This window comes from Trypanosoma grayi (assembly GCF_000691245.1).
Source record: "Trypanosoma grayi strain ANR4 Tgr_127_V1, whole genome shotgun sequence".
Taxonomy (NCBI): Eukaryota; Euglenozoa; class Kinetoplastea; order Trypanosomatida; family Trypanosomatidae; genus Trypanosoma; species Trypanosoma grayi.
In genome coordinates, this window is record NW_008825746.1 from 1 (window position 1) to 13,542 (window position 13,542).

At 47.3% G+C, this 13,542-nt stretch overlaps 10 protein-coding genes across 10 annotated transcripts; all 10 read left to right on the forward strand.

Moving 5' to 3' along the window:
- Positions 1–322: 322 nt before the first annotated feature.
- DQ04_01271000 (putative MCAK-like kinesin) lies at positions 323–1,771 on the forward strand (the record flags this gene model as incomplete). Its single annotated transcript, XM_009310476.1, has 1 exon — positions 323–1,771. The coding sequence occupies one exon, from the start codon at positions 323–325 to the stop codon at positions 1,769–1,771; it is 1,449 nt and encodes a 482-aa protein (XP_009308751.1).
- Positions 1,772–2,203: 432 nt separating this feature from the next.
- Positions 2,204–4,339, forward strand: DQ04_01271010 (hypoxia up-regulated 1; the record flags this gene model as incomplete). Its single annotated transcript, XM_009310477.1, has 1 exon — positions 2,204–4,339. One exon carries the CDS (start codon positions 2,204–2,206, stop codon positions 4,337–4,339), a length of 2,136 nt encoding a protein of 711 aa, XP_009308752.1.
- Positions 4,340–4,574: 235 nt separating this feature from the next.
- DQ04_01271020 (putative glycine cleavage system H protein) lies at positions 4,575–4,994 on the forward strand (the record flags this gene model as incomplete). Its single annotated transcript, XM_009310478.1, has 1 exon — positions 4,575–4,994. The coding sequence occupies one exon, from the start codon at positions 4,575–4,577 to the stop codon at positions 4,992–4,994; it is 420 nt and encodes a 139-aa protein (XP_009308753.1).
- A 424-nt stretch (positions 4,995–5,418) lies between these two features.
- DQ04_01271030 (hypothetical protein) lies at positions 5,419–6,006 on the forward strand (the record flags this gene model as incomplete). The annotated part of the gene is made up of 1 exon (XM_009310479.1): positions 5,419–6,006. One exon carries the CDS (start codon positions 5,419–5,421, stop codon positions 6,004–6,006), a length of 588 nt encoding a protein of 195 aa, XP_009308754.1.
- A 1,219-nt stretch (positions 6,007–7,225) lies between these two features.
- On the forward strand, positions 7,226–7,558 carry DQ04_01271040 (putative regulator of chromosome condensation (RCC1); the record flags this gene model as incomplete). The annotated part of the gene is made up of 1 exon (XM_009310480.1): positions 7,226–7,558. One exon carries the CDS (start codon positions 7,226–7,228, stop codon positions 7,556–7,558), a length of 333 nt encoding a protein of 110 aa, XP_009308755.1.
- A 410-nt stretch (positions 7,559–7,968) lies between these two features.
- On the forward strand, positions 7,969–9,012 carry DQ04_01271050 (glyceraldehyde-3-phosphate dehydrogenase; the record flags this gene model as incomplete). The annotated part of the gene is made up of 1 exon (XM_009310481.1): positions 7,969–9,012. One exon carries the CDS (start codon positions 7,969–7,971, stop codon positions 9,010–9,012), a length of 1,044 nt encoding a protein of 347 aa, XP_009308756.1.
- Positions 9,013–9,389: 377 nt separating this feature from the next.
- Positions 9,390–9,812, forward strand: DQ04_01271060 (hypothetical protein; the record flags this gene model as incomplete). Its single annotated transcript, XM_009310482.1, has 1 exon — positions 9,390–9,812. One exon carries the CDS (start codon positions 9,390–9,392, stop codon positions 9,810–9,812), a length of 423 nt encoding a protein of 140 aa, XP_009308757.1.
- A 483-nt stretch (positions 9,813–10,295) lies between these two features.
- DQ04_01271070 (cyclophilin) lies at positions 10,296–11,360 on the forward strand (the record flags this gene model as incomplete). Its single annotated transcript, XM_009310483.1, has 1 exon — positions 10,296–11,360. One exon carries the CDS (start codon positions 10,296–10,298, stop codon positions 11,358–11,360), a length of 1,065 nt encoding a protein of 354 aa, XP_009308758.1.
- A 354-nt stretch (positions 11,361–11,714) lies between these two features.
- DQ04_01271080 (hypothetical protein) lies at positions 11,715–12,452 on the forward strand (the record flags this gene model as incomplete). The annotated part of the gene is made up of 1 exon (XM_009310484.1): positions 11,715–12,452. One exon carries the CDS (start codon positions 11,715–11,717, stop codon positions 12,450–12,452), a length of 738 nt encoding a protein of 245 aa, XP_009308759.1.
- A 209-nt stretch (positions 12,453–12,661) lies between these two features.
- On the forward strand, positions 12,662–13,342 carry DQ04_01271090 (putative membrane-trafficking protein; the record flags this gene model as incomplete). The annotated part of the gene is made up of 1 exon (XM_009310485.1): positions 12,662–13,342. The coding sequence occupies one exon, from the start codon at positions 12,662–12,664 to the stop codon at positions 13,340–13,342; it is 681 nt and encodes a 226-aa protein (XP_009308760.1).
- Between the last annotated feature and the right edge of the window lie 200 nt (positions 13,343–13,542).

Here is a 13,542-nt window from a genome sequence, read left to right on the forward strand (position 1 = left end):
GGCGTGGTGCAAAAGGGTCGGGGGGAAAGGCGGCGGGCGCCGCGGGGGAGGCAGCCGGGCGGCGCCTTCCCACTAAGTGGTTTTTCGCTCACGGTTTTCGTTACCACGAGCATGTGTTGTTTTTTTTTGTTACTTGTATTTTTTTTATTTGTTGGCTTTTCTAAAGAGCACTTGATGTTTCTTTGTTTTTTTTCGTTGTTTTCGTTGTGAAACATATATTGTTTTCTCTTGGGTTTGTCGTTGTTTCGCTCCCCCCAAAAAATCAAAAACGAGTAATAAAAAAAGTAAACAGAAAGTAAAAACAAGCCTAGCAGATATCGAGATGCCGAGCATACCTTTGGTTGCTGAACTCGGTGCCAAAAGCACTGAATTTCAGCGTTTGCTCGATACGACTGAAGCACCAGAAGCTGTGAAGAAGAAGCTTCGTCCGACCATGGACCCAGAGGAACTTTTCACGTCGCAGGATTCCCGAATTTTTGTGCGATGTCGTCCTATCATACCCTTTGATCAGGAAGATATGAATAACAAAAGCATTATTGTTAAAGTGGAGGGGCGTCGTGACCTTGTTGTAATGGCTCCGAAAATTTCCTTAGCGGGACAATGCCTACTTGAGCCCCATAGTGTGAATCTCGATGGTGTCTTTGCTGGGACGGATGATACAGAAAAGGTATACAGGGAGTCGTGTTACCCTCTCGTAAACTTATCGGTTGAAGGCGCATCTACTTGTGTTTTGTGTTATGGACAAACAGGAAGCGGAAAAACGTACACGACAACGGGTATTCTACAACTTGTGTCGAAGGATCTGGCTCCATATTTCGCCACACATGATATATTCATTACGGTCATTGAGATCCGGGCGAGCAAAAACATTGATCTTCTTACAGGCACCGATGCACAGGTTGTTGAAGATGTATCTGGAGAACTCAAGATCCGTGGTGCCGATGCCTTTGAATGTTCTAATGAAGAAATGTTATGGGCAGCTTTTGAAGAGGCAGCTTCACAGCGAATGACAAAAGCAACTGGTCGAAATGAGGCATCTTCGCGTTCGCATATGGTGACATGCATACGAATTGTTTCCAAAAACAGCACTTGGGCAAAACCTGGAGAGCTTTTTATAGTCGATCTGGCGGGGAGCGAAAACACAGCCGATAGTGCAACACATGATAAAGAACGGCAAATGGAAGCCAAGTTTATCAATACTTCGCTGATGACTCTAAAGGAATGCATTCGTTCCCGTGCCATGGCGGCCACGAGTTCAAATCACTTGCATATTCCATTCAGGAGGTCACCCTTGACACTTTTGCTTCGAGATTGCTTTGAAATTGCCGTGAGACGGCCAACCAAGACGGTGATGATAGCATGTGTCTCACCTCTATTAAGAGATTCCAGGCACACAATTAATACTTTGAGATATGCAGCCCTACTTGCGGTATCTCCACCAGCGCGCGTTGTTGCTGATGACCCCGACGATCCAAATGGGTTTGACAGAAAACAAGCACTGGAGTTTTTGTGTCAGTGTTCAAGAGGAAGGATCACAGCACCCGAGTTTATTCTCCCCGAAGGAGACGGACGCACTTTGGTTCACATTCCAGAAGCAGAGTTCATTCGTCGTATAATGGAATCGCACGCCAATATTGGTGAAAAGGGAGCAAAACAGATATATACATCAGTATGGCAGAAGGTTGTCGACGCTAGAACAAAGGGCCGAAAGGTTATGACAGCAGCAAAGAAGGCGCCCATCGGTCCAAGATGTGCTTATTCAAGGAAGTGAAGTAGTTGCAGTAACAACTTCTTTACGACTGTTGCTTTCCCTTTTTTTTCGGCCCATTCTTATTCTCTAAGCAACGGTCTGGGCGTAGATGACGTATAAAGTTCGCACAACGAAAGAAAAGAAACTCGGACTTTATCACAAACAAACGAATGGAGGGCGGAAAACTTAGACAAATTTGTACACAAACAAACTATATATGTAGTTCTAGATGCTTACGATAATATATGATTGTGTGGTCATTGTAATTTTTTTTCTAGTTCTACTGCGTATGATACTTGTTTATTGTTAATATTGTTTTTAATTTGGGAAATTTACAGTTTTTTTTTCTGAGTTGGATATCCATTAATAATCCTTTTCTTTTTCGTTTTTTTTTTCTTGTTGTTTCTTCTTTGTCTCTTTTTTTTTGAGTGTAATTTTTTTAGTGTTAGGACAATGCGGGCACACCTATTTATCATTGCAGTTCTCTTTTTGAGTACCGTGGCGTTTGCAAATGTTATAGGAATTGACTTTGGTTCCGACTACATTGAAGTTGCAGGGCCTCATAGTGGGAATACTGTTGATATCGTGTTGAATGAGCAGTCACATCGAAAGACAGACAACTTCATCGGCTTCAGGAACGGCGAGAAATATATTGGGGACCAGGCCAAAGCCTTGGCTGCTCGATTTCCTTTGAATTTCGTGACGATGATCAATCAGCTCATAGGGGTTACATATGACTCTTCGGAGTTTGCGGATTTCAAGAAGCTGGACTGTGAATTTGAAACTCACCCTGATGAACGGAATGGTGTTGAGTTTGCTTTTGGTGATCAGAATGGAAATTATTCGGTTGATGAACTATACGCCATGATGCTCCATTATTGCCGAAGTATATCACAAAAAGACGGAGTGATTGACCCCAAAAATGTTGTGATTACAATGCCGTTTCACTCTTCATTGGGAAAACGACAAGCTGTATTGGAATCTGCCCGTCTAATGGATATAAATGTTTTGGGATTAATGCACAGTACTACAGCCGCTGCGCTGTATTACGGTGTTCGTCGCCGAGGATTTGGAAACAAGACAATTCATTTACTTGTATATGATATCGGAAGTACTCACACAGAAGTCGGTATTTACAAATTCACGCCGCCAGAGACGCAAACTGGGAAGAAAACAAAGTCCTCGGATAGTTTTGGTACGCTAACCACGGTAGCTGTTGTGGACGATACATTACTGGGCGGCAGAGCTTTTGACTTATGTATTGCAAGAGTGATAGAAGCTGAGGCCATGGCTAAAATGAAAATTCCTGCAATTATTGGTGGTACAACTTTACAGCTGCGAAAATCTCAGTTTTCATTGCTTCGTGCGGCTAAAAAAGCTCGAGAAATACTCTCCGCTAACAGCAAGACACCTGTCACTGTTGAAGGTATAGTTCCAGACAGTGATTTTCACACTGAAATATCAAGAAAAGACATAGAAGAGAAATGTACTAAACTGTTTGAACGAGCGCCAAATATTGCAGAGGAAGCCATATCGAAGGCTGGATTAACATTGAATGATATTGACGCGTTTGAAATGATGGGTGGCGCTTCGCGAACTCCTAAAATTATAGCTGATCTTTCTGCCTTTCTCGGTAGAGAGGTGGACCGGACGTTGAACTCAGATGAAGCAGCAGCCATAGGTGCTGCTTACTATGCCCTTCGACTCTCATCCATTTACCGTGTACGCTCTTTTCGTGTGATGGAGCATATACCATTTACCTTTTATTTTGGTGTTATACCCACACTAGCGAAGTCTCCTGGTTCAAAACGAATACTTGTTGAAAACCCTGTTATAGGTTCTCGAAGAAGCATCACTCTTAACCGAACTGATGATTTTAGTATTCAGCTTTTTGATTCTAGTGATTTGGTTGGGGAGGTCGCTGTAACGGGTGTGAAGGCTGCGTTGGAGCAAACGCACCACTATATATCAGAGCTTCAGCACCCAAACAATAGTCATATTGTTCGTATTCAGTTGCGCCTTAATGAATCTGGACTTTTTGAGGTTGAAGAGGCCGATGTCATTTACCGTTATGCAGCAAATGTATCAACTAAGACCAAGGTGAATGTTTCATCCAATGAAGAGAATATTACTCACCAAAGTGATTATTTGATTAAGATGAAACGTAAGGTAGTGCCCATTTCTGCAACAGTGAGTTTCACAAGGCCTTCACCGTTACCAAGAGAAAAATTCCGTCTTGTAAAGGATAAAATATTTCAATTGCTCGACAAGGAGAAGAAGAAGCACGAAGCTGCTATTGCAAAGAACAACCTTGAAGCGTATGTGTTTTGGTCAAAGAGCGATGGAGTGTTGGAAAATTCTACGGCCTTGGCTATGTTTACTTCAAGAGAACTTGATGAACTGAAAGCCAAGTTGGCAGAAGTACAGGAGTGGCTTGAAGACGGCGAGGGGAGTTATGAAACTTGCGGTAAGGAGACGTATGAAACGAAATTGAACGAACTAAAACAGCTTGTGCGCCAGCGATCACAAAGCACCAAAGACACCCCCGCTCCAGAAAGCGGCGATGATGGTGTTAAAGGCGATTTGTGATCTCTGGAAGATGTTAAGCCCTTCTTGTATTTCTCTTGGAGTACTGTTTGAAAGAGGGGAGAACGTTCAGGTTCTTGAATACAAACCATAATGTCTTTTTGGCAATGCTCTCTAAGGATTTTATATTATTATTATTTTGGTTGGGGAAGGGAGATTGTTGTGTTTTTCTTCTACTTTTCCCTTCTTTTTTTTCTATTTTTTTTTTCTCATACTTCTGGATAGAAAAAAAAACCACATGATGCGCCGCGCTTTTTTACTTCCTTCCACGATCGTTGCTGCTTCGGTCCGTTTCTACGGTACACGCCTTTTCACGGATAGCCATGAATGGGTGGAGCATGGGGATGGTATTGCCACTGTGGGAATAACGGTTCATGCACAGGAGAGCTTAGGTGATGTGGTATATGTTGCACTTCCTAATGTAGGCGACAAAGTTGAGGTGAATGATGTGCTTGGTGAAGTGGAGAGCGTCAAGGCTACCAGTAACATTTGCTCCCCAGTCACTGGTGTCGTTGATGCAGTGAATGAAAAAGTGAAGGATGAACCAGGCCTTATTAACCGCTCTGCCGAGGGTGACGGATGGCTCATCAAGGTGAAATGCAGTGAAATTCCTGCGGGACTCATGACTGCTGAAGACTACAAGAAATATATCGAATAGAAGGCTGGGAATTTCGTTTACGAATCAAGGGCAAATGATATTCGAAGTCACCACTATATATATATATATATAGTGGTGACGATGAAGTGCTATGCACACCTACATAGTGACAAAGCTTGGGGTGTAACAGGGTATGCTCATATCTTTCTAGTTATATACCTTTTTCGGAATTCTACACATGGACATTTACCTACGGGGCACTATGAACGGAAACGGTTTTTTTTTTTTTTGAGGGAAACACGAAGTTGTGTTTCTCTTAATTGGATATGTTGAGCGATGAATTGAGGAAATTGGTGCGCCTAAAACATAGGCTCTACATCATTCCTGTAGAATTTTTTACATGAATTATACACTTTGTGCTTTTTTTTCTATTTTATTTCGCTTGTTTTATTTAGCTCATCCCAGGAGGTGTGGTACAGATATTATGTCTCGTCTCGAAGAGACACGGCTGAGCACTTGGAATACCAATCTAGAGAGGCGCGCTGCCGCTGTTCGTTCTCGTCGATCGAAGTTCGAAGATAAGAAGGCCGTCTGTATTCAACTGGAGGCCTCATTGGTTGAACTTTCCAATGAAAATGATGCCACAGAAAGATTATTGGTTCAAAAGGAGCAATATGTGGCGTCTCGTAGGTTCACCCTGGAAGAAACCAACACGCAACGCAACGCACAAATCAGTTCATTAAATGGAGAAAGAAAAAAAGCCACAATTGACGCGGAGCGTATTGAAAACGCATTAGAAAATGAGTGGCGTGTGTTAGAAGATGAGGTGAAGGTAGCGGAAGTTGAACACTGCCAGCGAATGAACCGGATGCAGGAGCAATTGGATGAACTTGGAAAACAGGAAAACGAACTCGTAGAGAAACTCCGACAGCTTCATGATGGTGAGTTAAGGGTAGAGAATCAACTGCGCCAGTTGCAGCAGAAGGAGAAGCAATTGAAGTCGTTGGCCGAGGCGACACTGCAGCAAATGAGGGCCGAGCTACGCGAGCGTGAGGCTCTCGTGAATCAATAACGAAACTAGTTACTGGCCGTCATTATCTTTGTGTCTGAGTTACCCTCTCTTTTTTTATTGCCCATCATTTTTTATGATAGTGACAGCGACTGACATTTCTGCACATACACACACATGCACGTTCACAGATGTGTGTATTTGGGGGAATTTGTGGAAAGATTCTGTGTGTCCAAATGGTTTCTCAGTAAAGTGCTGGCATCAATGGGTTTCTCCCATTCTTGATCGGTCCAATCGGAAGCTTTCGAGTAGGGTCCAGAGGAGAATTTGACTTTACCATCCCATCCGGTCCTTAATTCCCACCACGCGGCGGGGTCTTCAGAGGTGCGAAGCCCTAACGCTGCCCTTTCATAGGTGGAATGTTAATTTGATGGAAAAATGGTTCTGGGTGGGGAACACTCAATTGTCTCATTCTGAGAGTACAGAGAATAATTGATATTTTTTTTTGGGGGGGGTGAAATGTTCCAGATTCTCCTCTTTTTTTGTCCCGCATCAATTTCAGAAATAATAGTGTTTATGGAGACGACTGCATCAAGAAATATTCTATATTGAACCGCTATGGTCAGCTTGGTTGAGGGGGGGGGGACACGTCTTTGTTTCGTTTGTGGAGTGGAAGACATGGACAATGGCGTTATTCAGATACCCTGTGATACCCACTACACCTTTGCCGTGACTCCATGTGGTCAGGTGTGCGAATGGAGACGGAATGGATTGGATTAGCTTGCACTTTTGCCACCGTGCTTGGATCGCCCCAATTTAGTCACTAGCACCTTTAGTGAGCGTATCGCGAAGGTCGCGCGTGAGAATGCAGATACTTTTTTTTAAAAGATTTTCTTGGGAAAATTGCAGCTGTTGTGCGGGTTCTTGTGGACAGCAAGGGGATGGCATGCATCATGGCGAATATTTTGGTCTTAAGTGAGTTCTTTACGGATGTGCAAGTAATATATTCTCTGGTGCACACACATCATTTTGCCATCAGTACCGACGGTGCTCTTTAGGCTTGAGAGAGGGAGAGAGAATGACAGGCATCTTGGGCATAAGGTCACGGCTTTCAGTAACGTTGGCCATACCAATCTAGCATTTCGTTGTCTCACTACAAGTACCCATCACTTGTGTAGTTGCCTTGGTGAGTTTTAAGGTACATGCAAACACAACAGGAGGAATATTAGACTTGGGTAGCAATACCAGTAGTCAGCTGAGTATAAGTGATTGTGATGCTTACATGTGGAGAACTATACGGGGCGTGGGCTGTGCTCATGAAGTCGCGTCTGAGCACCATCTCATAATGTGCTATTGGCTGGAGAAGAATCGGCACATTGTGTTTTCTGGTGAGATGCAGTCATCCACGTTACTAAATTTGGCGGATCGTGACGCTGAAGGACGAAGCATTCCTACCAGAAGAAACGGTGGTAGGCACATGCCTATCTACGAACAAAATTTCAGCGGTGGTGTCGGCGTTGTCGATCACGCGTTCGTTAAGAAACTCACTCGAGTTCCTCTTCAGTTTAAAGTGACAATTGTCAGTGTCTCGTGTGGTCGGAAGCACTCATGCTAATGCTTTTTTCCAGGTGTTGGTGCGTGGTATGAAGCATGTGGTGTCCACGTGGGATTCATTCGCCGTCGACGGAACTCTCGCGAGAGAACCACGCACAAGAACGAAGAGAAGGAGTAACGCTCCCTCTGGATGTTTGCGTCTCGTCACCTCAGTGGTCGCCTTGGTGTGCGGGGTGATACGTGCCAAGCACCATTCTCACACAGTCAGTGAAGACTCAAAGAACGCATTCAATTCAACATTTGTGTGTATGTGTATCTGTATGTGTGGGTGAGCGTGCGTGTAATGGCGTCTCCGGTTTGTTGTTAACCTCTTGTTTTCTACCCCTATCCGTGACGGTGAAGGAACAATTATAGTTCAACACACACACACACAGTACGAAGAGCAGGTGAAATCACACTGGCACGGAAGAAATGGGTGATGATTCAATGCCGATTTGTGTAGGCATCAATGGTTTTGGACCAATCGGCCGGGCCGTTCTATTCTCGTCCTTCACCGACCCTCTAGTGAATGTGACCGCTATCAATGATGCATCCACGAGCGTTGACTACATTGCTTATGTGGTGCAGCGTGAGAGCCCTCTCTCCACAGAGGAGAGGGCCTCCGTTATTGTGGTGGGAGACTACGTATGCATCCAAGGAACACACAAGATTCGCGTCACGCAGAAGCATGATCTTGTAGAGATTGGCTGGCGCGAAGCGGGTGTAAGGTACGTGGTAGAGTGCAGCGGCCTAAGCTCCACGCGAGAGCGATGCTGGGGCCATATCACTGGCGGGGCAAGCGGCGTCGTCATCGCGGGGCAAAGCGCGGACGCGCCGACTGTCATCATAGGCGCAAACGAGACGGAGCTAAAGAAGGCGTACCCAGTCATTTGTGCCGGTGCCCCGATCGCCGTGGCTCTCGCTCCTCTCATTCGTCTTTTGCACGAGCAGTATGGTGTGGAGGAGTGCTCCTACACAGCTATCCACGGCATGCGGACGGTGGAGCCCACGGCAGGGAGGTCTAAGAACACACAGGACTGGCGCCAAACGAGGGCGGCGGCCGACGCCATCATCCCGTACAGCCAAACCGGAAATAAGACGTTGGAAAAGATCTTCCCGTTTCTCGCAGAACGAATATCAGGAAGCGCTTTCCAGGTCCCCGTAACAAAGGGATGCGCTGTGGACATGCTGGTGCGGTTGGCCCAGCCTGTTTCTAAGGAGTTGCTGGATGGCACTATCAAGGAGGCCGCTGGAGGTCAACTCAGAGAGGTGTTGATGTACTCGGGTGCGGACCTTATTAGTCGTGACTGCGTACCGAACGGCAAGCTTTGCTACGATACAACGAGCTCTCAGTGTTTGCGTGATGGGGAAGTTCACAAACTATTGTTGTGGTTTAACTTCGACGGCAGTTACGCAAATCGCCTTCTTTCCCTGGTTCCATTCCTGCAGAAAATGAACGCCGCGGAGGAAATGTAAATGCGAATTGGAAGGTCCTATTTCCCGAATTGTGCGGGGATATGGGCGTCTTCAACATGTATAATAGCTTCTGTTGAACGCCTCCTGGTGGTTTTATAGTGATTCAATACACCATAAAGTCATGTTACCATTTTATTCATTTTTTGGGGGGGTATTTATCTGTGCGCACTTTGCCATTCTACTGCTCATGCCCTCTCTATGGTGATGATACTTTTTTTTTCTCTTTTCCTGGCAACCTCAAATGCAAAACACCCCTCACACACACACAACAACAACAACAACAATAAAACGAAAAAGGAATCGTTTTTTTTGTCTGGCTCTCCGCACGCCTGATTTCTCTCTCAATGGTTGTGTACGCTTCGGTTTTGCAGGCCTTGATGGGCGCGAATCCATGGGTGATCATCGCCAGCGCAATCATTCAGCAGGTTTTTGCCTTGATTTGGTTCCGCTTTATCGTCAAGACGGTGGCGGACTACTACCTCGCTGCAGACAAGGGTGTGCGGAGGGTAGAGCACATGGTGCACCGGTACTCCACTACAGTCTGCAGTGTTGCCACGCTTGCTGCGGGTATCGCTCGATCTATCGCTATTCTCGCGATAGTGTCAATTTTCCAAGGCAGTGCTCTGACAGACTACCAACAGGCCGGCATGGTGGTGGCAGCGCTCGCATGCATCAACCAGCACCAGTTCTTCTGGAGTCAGCGCCCTATGCCGCTTCTGCTCACAGACGGTGGCTACGAGGTAGCTGCCGCTCTCCTGGCGTCTGTGTCGTGCTTTCTCATGCAGAAGTTCGTCTTTTAGATGGGGAGTGAAAGGTCTCCTCACGTTGTTCCTTTGAGGTATCACCGTAAAGGGGGCACCGCAAAAAGTGCACTTTCCACCACATTCCTCTACTCACTGACTCTTCAGTGAAGATGAAATGGAGGGGTATACCCTGGTTGGGCGTTGCGGGATAGAGCGGTAGGTTACCTTTTTTTCTTCAGCGACAACTCTTGTATCTTCTTTATAGTCTACAATAAAATTTCACCCCTGTTGATGGTGTGCGGAGCATGAATAGATGAAAAGTGCGTTTTTGCACTCACTTCTTTTCCCCTGCACGTAATCACACATTGAAGAAAATGATGATGGTGGTGGTGGCAACAAGGAAACACCCACTGTAATCTTACCACGCATTATCTCCGTTTTTTTTTTGTTTGCTTTGCTTTTTTATTATTGTTATGTAAATATGCGTGCTATACTAGAACACAAGCGAGCAAGGTCACATACAGGCAAGGGGAGGAGCACATGGGGAAACACTGTTGGTTTCAGGTGTCAATCGACGGCAAGCCCCTGAGGGAAAAGATTGTGTTTGAGCTCTTTGACGATGTCACGCCGAAGACATGTGCCAACTTCCGTGCGTTGTGTACAGGCAATGAGGGCAAGTTGGTGGAAGGAACGCAAATTCCAATGACGTATAAGGGCAGCAGTTTCCACCGAATTATCAGTGGTTTCATGGTCCAGGGTGGCGATTTTACAAAGCATAACGGCACAGGCGGTGTGTCCATTTACGGTGAGCGCTTTGACGACGAGAACTTTGACATGCCCTGCGATAAGGCTGGCTTGTTGGCAATGGCCAATGCCGGAGAGAATACCAACGGTTCTCAGTTCTTCATCACTGTGAATCCGGCTCCCCACCTCACTGGGCGGCACGTCGTGTTTGGCAAAGTGGTGCGTGGCATGAACGCCGTCCGGGCGCTGGAGCACGCTGAGACCGGTGCGAACGACAAGCCTGTAAAGCCGTGCGTGATTGTTGACTGCGGTGAGGTGGACACCCTCCCCGAACCGGAGCCGCAGGTGGGTGGCGACACGTACCCCGACTACCCCGAAGACTGTGCCCCCGCTCTGAGTGATGTGGAGCTCCTCAATGTGGGTGAGGCAGTGCGGCAGATTGGTAACAATTTGTTCAAGGGGGCTGAATACGAAAATGCGACGGAGAAATATGAAAAGGCCGTCCGCTTCGTCAATGCGGCTAACAAGACATCGGCCAACGAGGTGGCTGTGAATGAAAAACTGGTCGCCTGTTACAATAACACAGCTGCCTGCGCGCTGAAACTAAGCCGGTGGGCCGAGGCTCGCAATGCTGCCACGCAAGTGCTCGAGATTGAGGAGTCTAACTCCAAGGCCTTGTTTCGCCGCGGTGTTGCCAACCTCAACGCACGCGATCCCGAGTCGGCTGTGGCCGACCTCGCCAGGGCGCAGTCGCTGGACCCAGAGAACGCTGAAATCGCAGCGAAGCTTCAACAGGCAAAGGATGAAGCAAAGGCGCGTACCGCTAAGCTGGCGGCTGGGCTAAAGAAGATGTTCTCGTGAGACAGCCAGATGATTGAATGCTAGCTGTTCACTATTTTTATTTTTGCTATTTGTGTATAAATTGGTTTTTCTTTTCCATTTTGTTATTCTCGGGAATAACTCTGGAGAAGAATGCGGTTACTTGCTGCGACGCAGGTGACGCGTTTTGTGAAGAGAGGGAGATAAAGAGAGGGGGGGGGGCGGAGGACATATGCATGTATGGTTGTAGCTGTGAAGAATCTGTTTGTCTCTTTCTGTTGTTGTTGTGCGGCTGCTCTTGCTGGGTGTCTGTCTGTGTGTGTGTGTGTGTGCATCAGATAGAAATAGAAAAAGAAAAGCGCATGTGTAGAGGCAAGCCAACAAAAATCCTCAAGCATGTCAAACGTCGCCGTGGGTGACGTGGTGGAGGTACTCCTTGCATCATCACCTCTATCAGCTGTGCTTGGAGTTGTCAAGAACCCCAGCTGTGCGGGTGCAGCGCTTGTATCAATAGGTGGCGGCTTTGCGCGGGAAGTACTACCGGTATCGCACGTTGCGGTGCGGCGGTTGTGCGCGGGGAGCTCCGTGGGTCTCGCCGCCGCGGTAGGGGCGCAGGACGAGGCGGCGCAGATTCTGCCGGAGAACACACTGTCGTCGACTTCGCCGACGTCCAGTAAGCGAGGAGGTTTGTCGTCATCCCACAGTACAAGAGTGCCGACTGCTCCAATCAACGCACTTGGGGTGTTCTGTGCCTTGCTCGAGTCATTGTCGTCGTGGCGCTCTCCGGTGGCAACGCTGGGCGTATTATTTTTTGGTCTTCTGGCATTTTTAACCACAAGCACGTGCTCTGCTGTCGTTGCGGTCCTCGGCATCGGCAGCTCCTCGCCGCACTTGCACTCTCTGATGAGCACGCTGACGCTACTGATGAGTCTTGCTGCTCCTGCAGGAAATCGTCCTCCACCTGCAACCGCGTTTGCGCTGCTCGGTACCGTCGCCTTGACGGGCTGCTGTGAGTGGCTGTGCCACCGCGAGGTGCAGTTGTGGTTCGTGGTCGCCGCCACAGTTGCGGCACAGTGTGTGCTGCGCGGTACACAACAACACCCGTGGAGGTTTGCTTCGATTGTCACACGGTGACGTCAGTAGTTCCGTAGTGTTGACGCTTTGCGCATGCTGCCTAATGTTTCAGCTCCCCTTCGCTGTGTAGGCGCTGGAGACGCCTTTCCTTTCCTTTTGACACGCATACATATACACTCGTAGTTTCTGCGTGGATTCACATACACACACTCACACACACGCACACACACATAAATATACACGAAGGAACGAACAAAAAAAAGTAGAACATGAGCAGCAGTCAGTCCATTCAGGTGCCGCCCAACCTGACGCTGGCCATGGTACAGGCGAAGGAAAAGGAGCTGGCGGCGCGCCGCGAAGCTATTCGTGGGCGGCAGCGGTACGTTGCGTCTGAAGTTGAGCCGGATCCCAACTTTCCACCACACTTTTTGTGCATCAAGCCGCAGATATACCACAACATTAGAGAGCAGGTCCCAGTGAATCTACAAAGGTTCATGTATATTTTATGCACTCTGTATATCAGCACGATTTTTCTTATCATCTACAATATCGTATGCGCATTGGTGAATCTTCTACAAGGCGGGAACGCTGTGCATTTTGGGTTTTCATTCCTGTACCTCCTCGGACTCCCTGGTGCCTTCATTGTGTGGTACTACAACGCCTACTGTGCGACTCGGGATGAGTCACGCCCGCGTCAACTGTTAGCATACCTTGGTTTGCTCTTTGGGGTTGGCTTTGACGTGTGGATGGCAATTGGTGTGCCAGGGCTTGGCGGATGCGGCTGGATCATAACACTGGGGCTGACAGGTAAGACTGCCGCATTCGTCATGTTTTTGATTGCCTCCGTTCTGTGGACTCTGCATGGGGTTATTCTATTCTTCATGCTTCTGCACTACTGGCGCTCCTCACCGAGTGGGAAACGCACACAGTATGAGGCCAATGCACTCTAGTTGGCGCTGTTATTCTTCGTTTCGGCTTTTGTTGTTTTTTTTTAGTTTGTGTTGTCGCTGCCGGGCTCGCTCTCTCAGAGCACCTCCTTCGCCGAGCATTCTATTATTATTATTTTCTTCCTTTGAAACTTTTTTTTTTGTTGGCCTCTGCAACTAATTCTTGATACACACACACACACACACACACACACATACAAAAA